At 42.9% G+C, this 10,000-nt stretch overlaps 2 protein-coding genes across 2 annotated transcripts in view; both read right to left on the bottom strand.

Annotated features, from left to right (window-relative positions):
* The window catches only part of LOC144960277 (uncharacterized), a gene marked incomplete at both ends in the record, with an annotated part of 12,264 nt that extends 5,917 nt beyond the window's left edge, over window positions 1-6,347 (bottom strand). The window contains 2 exons of the mRNA XM_078893319.1: window positions 6,020-6,079; window positions 6,232-6,347. Of these exons, the coding sequence (XP_078749445.1) occupies window positions 6,020-6,079; window positions 6,232-6,347 (176 nt within the window). The remainder of the gene's footprint in view (window positions 1-6,019; window positions 6,080-6,231) is intronic.
* Window positions 1-10,000, bottom strand: part of LOC144960269 (uncharacterized) — a 46,081-nt gene that overhangs the window by 25,968 nt on the left and 10,113 nt on the right. Inside the window, exon 6 of the mRNA XM_078893312.1 lies at window positions 9,037-9,146. Coding sequence (XP_078749438.1) covers window positions 9,037-9,146 — 110 coding nt within the window. The remainder of the gene's footprint in view (window positions 1-9,036; window positions 9,147-10,000) is intronic.

Below are 10,000 nucleotides of genomic sequence, written 5' to 3' on the forward strand. Positions count from 1 at the left end.
GGGGGTGGATGGTGGTTGGTGGGGGTGGTGGTGGTGGTGGTGGTGGGTGTGGTGGTGGTGGGTGGGTGTGGTGGGGTGGGGTGGGGTTGTGGTGGTGGTGGGGGGGGTGGGTGTGGTGGTGGTGGGTGGTGGGGTGGGTTGGGTGGGGTGGTGTGGTGTGTGGGGTGGTGGGTGGTGGGGGGGGTGGTGTGGGGGTGGTGGGTGGGGGTGGGTGGGTTGGTGGAGGTGTGTGGGTGTGGTGGTGGGTTGGTGAGTGGTGTGGTGGGGTGGTGGTGTGGTGGGGTGTGTGTGATGTGGTGGTGGTGATGGTGGTGGTGTTGTTTAACTATAACTAATGTTGCTCATAACATACTCCATCATATGTATCTAATCACTTCATTATCATTGTTACTCTCATATGTTTAGATTCACTACACCCTCTTCCTGTTCCACCCTCGATATTAAAGTCAGTCTGCTAGCTTGACAACTCTGCGTCCATGTCTTATATTTCTAACTTAAGAAGCCTTATTCACATGGTAGCAGCGGTGGTGAACTAATCTTTGATTTTACAATTATGAACTACAAGTCTAGCTTGTTTGTAGCTCCTTTCGCCCGTGCGTAAGTAAAAACTTATCTCTGAGTTCACCGTAACGAAAAGACGCCACTTTGATACTCCCATATCGATTCTTCAAATTCGATATATCGATTCCTCGAATTCGATCTAATCAACTGTAAACAATGGCTTCTGCACCTGCATCAACCTTTTCTGCTGGTCTTCACAATGTTGCTACGGCTACCAACATTGCTCCTCCTCCCCCTCTCAATCTTTCAACTTCTCCACTGGACAATTGGAAGCTATTCAAGCAAACTTGGAGAATTACTCCATATAACAGACCTCAACAGCAAAGAAGAACAATTTAAAAAATCAATGTTTCTCCACTGCATTGGAAATGACGCTTTACGTCTGATAAACACCTTCACTTTCACTGATGATGACACTCTCGCACATACTATTGATACCCTAACACTCATTTCGTGGGAGCAGTCAATGAAACGTATGAACGCTATATTTTCAACCAACGATCACAAAAAGAAGGTGAAAGCATCGATTTGTTCGTCACAGATTTGAAAATTCTTGCAAAAACTTGTAACTTCTGCAACTGCATGCATGATTCAATCCTCCGTGATAGAATTGTTTTAGCATCAGAAACGCATCAACATGCAAAAGATTACTACAAGAGAAGAAACTTACTCTCGATAGATGTATTGACATTTGCAAGGCTAGCGAATCTAGTGAGACTCAATCAAGGTCATAAATCTTCCTGACTCCCTACACAAACTGTCCTTCAAGTCTAATAACTCACACAAATTGAAACAACGTACCTTGCCTAATTCTAAAAATCAACGACCTCCTTTCAGCAAACCACCGTCCTCAACGCCATTTCGTCCTCCAACCAGGCCTCCAACTTCTACTCAAACTCCTCGCAAATGTAAATTCTGTGCCTTAACTCACATTTTGCGCAAAGAATTATGTCCAGCCTATGGGAAAACATGTGGGCAATGTCGTCAACCTAACCATTTTCGAGTGTGTTGCCCCTCTGCAAATCGCACTCATCTGCTAGAAACAAACGCTGACAATGACTATGATTATCACAATGAAGAATATCTTCTTACCCTTGGCAATGATAAAAAAGCCGTTTTCATAAACCTCTTAATGGACACAAAAACAATTGCATTTCAAATAGATTCTGGATCATCAGTTGACGTTATCCCTCAACGTTTCCTAAAACCCAGCGACAAAATCTCTCCTTGCCTTAAAACAGTAAAATCTTACACAAACCAACCCCTTGAAGTGTTAGGACAAATCTGTAAAACTCTCACCAACCCCAATGATTCCAAATCGTTCAAGACAACGATGCTAGTCGTGAATACTACTCTTTCTCCCATCCTTGGGAAACAAACCAGTGAAAGGATGGGAGTATTAAAAATAGATTATGAGAACTTTGAACACATTTTCTCGCTTACATCCCCTGCTGAGAAAATCATAAGTGAATTTGATACATTTTTGAAACCAACATTGGCTGTTTGCCCAATACTGTCAAACTTACATTAAGAAATGACGTCACCCCCGGTTAATTCAAAACCCGCTAGACTCCCAATCGCTCTCAGAGACAAAGTAAAAATTGAACTTCAGCGTCTCACAACTCTCAATGTCATTGAACCTGTAAATACACCCACTGATTGGTGTAGCAGAATGGTCGTTGCTACAAAACGCTCCGGTGATCTACGGATATGCATAGATCCAAAACCACTAAACAACTCACTCGTCAAAGAAACATATCAACTACCAGTTCTCGATGAAATATTGCCACATTTGCAACAAGCACGTCTTTACTCGAAACTTGACGTAAAAAGCGCATTCTGGCACTGTAAACTTGATAAGGATTCCAGCTCACTGACAACTATGGCTACACCTTTTGGCCAGTATAAATGGAATCGCTTACCCTTTGGCCTATGTGTCTCCAGCGAAATTTTTCAAAACATTTATCAAGCGCTCTATCCGACTTGCCTGGTGTCTTCTATGCCATTGATGACATTATTGTCACAGGATCTGGTTCTACTGACAATGAAGCTGCTTTGGACCATAACAAAAATCTCATCGCATTGCTCACCAGATGTAGACAAATGAATATTGCCCTTAATAAAGAAAAACTTGATCTCTGCAAAAACAAAATTTCATTTCTTGGCCACATCATTTCCACTGATGGTCTACAACCTGACCCTGAAAAAGTGAAAGCCATTCTGGAAATGTCCCCCCCTGATAGTGTAAAAGGAGTACAACGACTCGTCGGTTTCATTAACTATCTGGCAAAATTTCTGCCCAATCTTTCAACAGTAATCCAACCAATTCGTCAATTACTGCAGAAGAACATTAATTTTCAGTGGGGTACTGCTCAAAAAACTGCTTTCGAAACTATCAAACGCTTGATTACGAATGCACCTGTCCTTGGTTATTTCTCCTCGCAGAAAAGCATCGTAATCCAATGTGACTCGTCTGAGCATGGTCTTGGTGCTGCACTCCTCCAAAATGACCGACCAATCGCTTATGCCTCTCGCGCTCTCACAGATACAGAAAAGCGTTACTCCCAGATCGAGAAAGAAACACTTGCCATTATTTTTTCGTTAAAGAAATTCCACCAATACATCTTTGTAAAAAGGTACTTATACACTCTGACCACAAACCCCTTGAATCAATCATCAAAAAACCTCTTTCTTCAATGCCTCGCCGACTTCAAGGCATGATGCTCAGGATCCTTGAACACAACGTTGAAATTGCATATAAGAAAGGCTCCACAATGTTCCTTGCTGACACACTCTCTAGATCTCACCTATCCGATAATTCTGGTTACGAAGAATTCGAACAAATTAATTATGCAAATGAAGCTTCAGTTAGACCTGAACGCCTAATAAAATTTCAACAAGAAACTGATCTAGATCCAAACCTAGCTCTCTTAAAAACCTTCATTCAAAATGGTTGGCCAAATAATTCAGACATTCCACAACCTCTAAAACCATACTTTAACTTCAAACATGCCCTCTCAATCTCTGATGGCATCATCTTCAAAGACCATCAACTAGTTGTACCAACTACCTGCAGGAAAGAAATGAAAGAAGCACTCCATTCCTCTCATCGTGCCACTGATGCTTGTTTGAGAAGAGCTCGGGAAACCCTTTTTTGGCCGTCAATGAACTCCGAAATAAAGGACTTCATAAATAATTGCAAAGGATGTCAAATCTATGCCCAAAGAAACCCAAGAGAACCATTAATTCCTCACGAAATTGCAACTTATGCTTGGGAAAAGATTGGATTGGACATTTTTTACTTCTCCAACAAAACGTACATAGTACTTGTTGATTATCTTACTGATTTCTTTGAAATCGAGAAACTGGAAAATGAAGCATCAGATACAGTAATAAAGACTCTGAAAACTCAGTTTGCTCGCTACGGTATCCCAAATACAGTTATCTCTGACAATGGACCCTGTTTCTCTTCACAAACGTTTAAGGAATTCTCCATGGCTTATGATTTCAATCACCAGTTCAGTTCTCCGTACCATCCTCAATCAAACGGAAAAGCTGAAAACGCAGTAAAGCAAGCCAAAACTTTATTGAGAAAATCCCTTGAAACCAGATCTGATCCATTCTTAGGACTTCTTGAAGTAAGAAACACTCCTGACTCAACAACTGGTTTAAGTCCTGCCCAAAAATTCCTCTGCAGAAAACTCAGATCGGTTGTTCCATCAACACAACGTTCTCTCCAACAAAGAACCTCCAGTTACCCTACAATCATCCAACAAAAACAATCTAATGCGGAAAAACAAAAACATTATTATGATCGACAAACTAAGTCCCTCCCCACTTTCAAACCAGACACCAAAGTCTTCATTCAACCCATCAATCTTCGAGATCGTAAATGGACACCAGGTATTATTATTAAAAAGTTTGATCCTGTATCCCGATCATACCTGGTCAAAACACCCCATGGAACTGTTTTCGAAACCGCACTCAACTCAGAATTAGACATATGAATATGAACGATGTTAATGAGACCATGTCTGATATTGATTACCCTTTAGGCTCAAACTCTACCACACACACTCCTCAAAACACCACTACCACCAACCACAACCCACCTCCCATTGCCTTGACTTCTTCGACCGCTCAAACCCGAACACCTACCAACCTGAGAATCTCACCATCCAAAATCCCCATTCGTACCTCTTCTCGTGGTAGAATCATTAAAACCCCGATGCATTATTCCCCATAATTTTTTTTTCTCATTTCAATTTTCAGATGCTATACTATATTATATATGTACAACTAGATGTAAATGATACATCCTTTTCTCATCTTCATGATTCATATTCCATTCTAGCAACATTTCTTTAACTACTTTAACCAATCAGTATCTACTTTAAATCTCATATATATGATTTCCTTTTGTTGTACATTCAATTTCTTAAGTGTAAAACAGTAACCTTATTTTTGATTTCTTTTATTAAATAAGAATTATAATATTAGGTCATAATCCTGATATTCATTTCTATGATTTGTTTCCAAGTTTCAAAATAACATTTTACTTTAATTTTAATCCTAATTTGTCTCAAGCTCAGCTATTCCTATAATGACAACTTTACCACTTATAACAGATTTTAAGTTGTAAACCATCCTATATCTAAATGTTGGTTAAAGATAAATCACTACACTATCCACTTAAATCATTGTCCCCAACTTGAACTCAATTAGATTTGTTTTAATATCCTAAATTTCGTTTCATTCATTTCAAACCCAAAAGGGAAAGGATGTAACTATAACTAATGTTGCTCATAACATACTCCTATCATATGTATCTAATCACTTCATTATCATTGTTACTCTCAGTATGTTTCAGATTCACTAACCCTCTTCCTGTTCCACCCTCGATATTAAAGTCAGTCTGCTAGCTTGACAACTCTGCGTCCAGTGTCTTATATTTCTAACTTAAGAAGCCTTATTCACAGTGTGGTGGGGTGGGTGGTGGTGGTGGTGGTGGGGTGGTGGTGGTGGTGTGGTGGTGGTGGGGTGGGGGTGGTGGTGGTGGGTGATGGGGTGATGGGTGGTGGGGGTGGTGGTGTGGTGTTGGTGATGGTGGTGGTGGTGTGTGGTGGTGGAGGTGTGGTGGGTGTGGTGTGGTGGTGTGTGTGGTGATGGGTGGTGGGTGGTGGTGGTGGTGGGGGTGTGGTGTGGGTGGTGGTGGGGTGGTGGGTGTTAGTGGTGTGGTGTGGTGATGTGGTGTGTGGTGGTGGTGGTGGTGAGGTGGTTGGTGAGGGTGGTGGGTGGTGGTGGTGTGGTGGTGGGGTGGTGGTGGTGGTGTGGTGTGTGAGGTGGTGTGGTGTGATGGTGGTGGATGGTGGTGGTGGTGGTGAGTGGTGTGTGGTGAGGTGTGGTGGTGGTGGTGTGATGGTGGTGGTGGTGGTGATGGTGGTGGTGGGTGGTGGTGGTGGAGGTGGTGGTGGTGGTGGTGGTGGTGGTGGTGGTGATGGTGGTGGTGGTGGTGGTGTGGTGGTGGTGTGGTGTTGGTGGAGGTGGTGGTGGTGGTGGTGATGGTGGTGGTGTGGTGGTGTGTGTGGTGGGTGGTGGTGGTGGGTGGTGGTGGTGGTGGTGGTGGTGGATGGGTGGTGGTGGTGGTGGTGGTGTGGTGGTGGTGGTGGTGTGGTGGTGGTGGTGAGTGGTGGTGTGGTGGGTGTGGTGGTGGTGGTGGTGGTGGTGGGTGTGGTGGTGGTGTGGTGGTGGTGTGGTGGTGTGGTGGTGGTGTGTGGTGGTGTGGTGGTGGTGGTGGTGGTGGGGTGTGGTGGTGAGGTGGTGGTGTGGTGGTGGTGGTGTGGTGGTGTGTGGGGTGGTGGTGTGTGGTGGTTGGTGGTGGTGTGTGGTGGTGTGGTGGTGATGGTGGTGTGGTGGTGGTGATGGTGGTGATGTGTGGTGGGTGTGTGGGGTGGTGTGGTGATGGTGATGGTGGTGTGTGGTGGTGGTGGTGGGTGGTGGTGGGATGTGGTGGTGGTGGTGTGGTGGATGGTGTAGGTGATTGTGGTGGTGTGGTGGTGTGGTGTGGGTGGTGGTGGTGGTGGTGGGTGGTGGGGGTGGTGGTGGTGTGGTGGTGTGTGGTGTGTGGTGTGTGTGGTGATGGTGGTGATGGTGGTGATGGTGGTGATGGTGGTGGTGGTGGTGGTGGAGGTGGTGGTGATGGTGATGGTGGTGGTAGTGGTGGTGGTGGTGATGGTGGTGGTGATGGTGGTGGTGGTGATGATGGTGGTGGTGGTGGTGGTGGTGGATGGTGTAGGTGATTGTGGTGGTGATGGTGTATGTTTGTTTTGATGATGATGATGATGATGGTGGTGGTGGTGGTGGTGATGGTGGTGATGGTGGTGATGGTGGTGGTGATGGTGATTGGTGTTGGGGTGTGTGGTGTGGTGATGGTGGTGGTAGTGGTGGGTGGGTGATGGTGGTGGTGATGGTGGTGGTGGTGATGATGGTGGTGGTGGTGATGGTGGTGGATGGTGTAGGTGATTGTGGTGGTGATGGTGTATGTTTGTTTTGTTTTTAAGGGTTTTACGGCGCTTGCAACACTTTTAGGTCATATCAGCGCCAGTAAAAACGTAGAAAATAGGATAGTGAAAAGATTCTAGATGTACAATTACAAGGACTTGAGGAAAAAATTACGACAAATGGGAGTGGTTCAAATAGGGAACAGATGTAGATTCCAAGAGCACACTATCAGTGTACTTAGTTTGAAATCACCTAAAAGTCTCACCCAGATACCAGCACAAGATCCCACTAAGAGAAATACACTCAAATGTTTACATTATACATTCAAAATATCAAACATAACAATACATAACACAGAGATGATTTACAAGGAAAACAATATCCTCTCCCAAAACAATAACTATACATTTGACTGTTTCACTCCCAGCTAGGACTCCGGCCAGGGCCCTCTCAGCCAAGCATCACAGGCAGGGCCAAACCAAGTAATCTCATTCCAAGACAAAGACCGAAAGCAGATTGGAAAACAAATAGAGGGGGATAGAAGACACATTAAGTATCTCCCTGTGGGAGGTCAGGAACCCAACCAGATGGTGATGATGATGGTGATAATGGTGGTGGTGATGAAAATGGTGGTAGTGATGGCGATGATGATGATGATGATGATGATGATGATGATGATGATGATGATGATGATGATGATGATGATGATGATGGTGGTGGTAGTGGTGATGATAATGGTGGTTGTGATGATAATGGTGGTGATGATAATGGTGGTGGTGATGATAATGGTGGTGGTGATGATAATGGTAGTGGTGATGATAATGGTGAAGATGATAATGGTAGTGGTGATGATAATGGTAGTGGTGATGATAATGGTAGTGGTGATGATAATGGTGGTGATGATAATGGTGGTGGTGATGATAATGGTGGTGATGATAATGGTGGTGGTGATGATAATGGTAGTGGTGATGATAAATGTGGGATGATAATGGTGGTGATGATAATGGTGGTGGTGATGATAATGGTGGTGATGATAATGGTGGTGGTGATGATAATGGTAGTGGTGATGATAATGGTGGTGGTGATGATAATGGTGGAGATGATAATGATAGTGGTGGTGATAATAGTGGTGGTGATGATAATGGTAGTGGTGATGATAATGGTGGTGGTGATGATAATGTGGTGATGCTAGTGGATGATAATGTAGTGGTGATGATAATGGTGGTGGTGATGCTAATGGTGGATGATAATGGTAGGGGTGATGATAATGGTAGTGGTGATGCTAATGGTGGAGATGATAATGATAGTGGTGATGATAATGGTGATGGTGATGATAATGGTAGTGGTGATGATAATGGTAGTGGTGATGATAATGGTAGTGGTGATGCTAATGGTGGAGATGATAATGATAGTGGTGATGATAATGGTATGGTGATGATAATGGTGGTGGTGATGATAATGGTGGAGATGATAATGGTGGTGGTGATGATAATGGTGGTGGTGATGATAATGGTGGTGGTGATGATAATGGTGGAGATGATAATGGTGGTGGTGATGATAATGGTGGTGGTGATGATAATGGTGGTGGTGATGATAATGGTGGTGGTGATGATAATGGTGGAGATGATAATGGTGGTGGTGATGATAATGGTAGTGGTGATGATAATGGTGGTGGTGATGGTAATGGTGGAGATGATAATGGTAGTGGTGATGGTAATGTGGTGTGATTGTATGGGGTGGTGATGATAATGGTAGTGGTGATGATAATGGTAGTGGTGATGATAATGGTGAAGATGATAATGGTAGTGGTGATGGCGATGACAGCAAAGATAATCTCGAATGCACCCGGGTTCAATCTTGGTCCCTTTGTGTATCAAGCGAGTGCTCTATCAACTGAGCTATCTGGACCATTTCGTAATGATATTAGTTTACCATGACTACGGCCGGTGGTGGCCTGAGGAATGGCCGGTTTACCTGTGCTTGGATCTGCATGAACTGGATTCTTTGGGCCATCCCAGCTTCGGCGCATTGCTCTTCCAATTCTGGGTGGCCGAGGGCCGATAGATTGAGGTGATCGTGGCAGTCTGCAAGGAGAAATATTATTATTATTATCATTTATTATTATTATTATTATTATTATTATTATTATTATTATTATTATTATTATTATTATTATTATTATTATTATTATTATTATTATTATTATTATTATTATTATTATTATTATTATTATTATTATTATTATTATTATTATTATTATTATTATATTATTATTATTATTGTTATATTATTATTATTATTATTATTATTATTATTATTATTATTATTATTATTATTATTATTATTATTATTATTATTATTATTAATATTATTATAATCCATCGTTTGAATATCAAATGGCCTCTATATGTTTATTGTACTGCTATGTGGCAAGTACTCCAAACTTTAGGAATAACATCAACAAGGATCATTTCAACTATTAGAAAGAGGATAACCCGATATTTCGGCCACATCAGAAGAAGGTACGACTCACTACAGAAGATCATTGCAGAGGGAAAGATAGAAGGCAAGCGTGGTCGAGGACGAAGAAGGACAAGCTGGCTTGGAAATGTCGCAGCGTACGTACGAAGCCCCATAAATCAATGTACGAAACTCGGAGATGAGAGAGAGAGAGCTGGCGAACCATGATCTCCAACGTCGTGTCCGGAACATCGGTAAAAAAAAAAAATGTGGCCTAGTGGTAAGACACTGGCTTTTGGATCGGAAGGTCCTGAGTTCGAGCCTTACTCGACGCATAATCTAGTCCTTGGAGAAGGCTCTTTATTCACATTCTCTCACGGTACTCGGGTGAAAACTGAGTACCTGGCCGTCACCAAATTTGTTTGATTTTCAATGAGGGTGAACTCGAGAGATGTAATAGGCAGGCATGCCCACAATC

This window comes from Berghia stephanieae, chromosome 15 (genome assembly GCF_034508935.2).
Source record: "Berghia stephanieae isolate SIO BIC M18660-M18661 chromosome 15, UCSD_Bste_1.3, whole genome shotgun sequence".
In the NCBI taxonomy this organism is placed as follows: domain Eukaryota; kingdom Metazoa; phylum Mollusca; class Gastropoda; order Nudibranchia; family Aeolidiidae; genus Berghia; species Berghia stephanieae.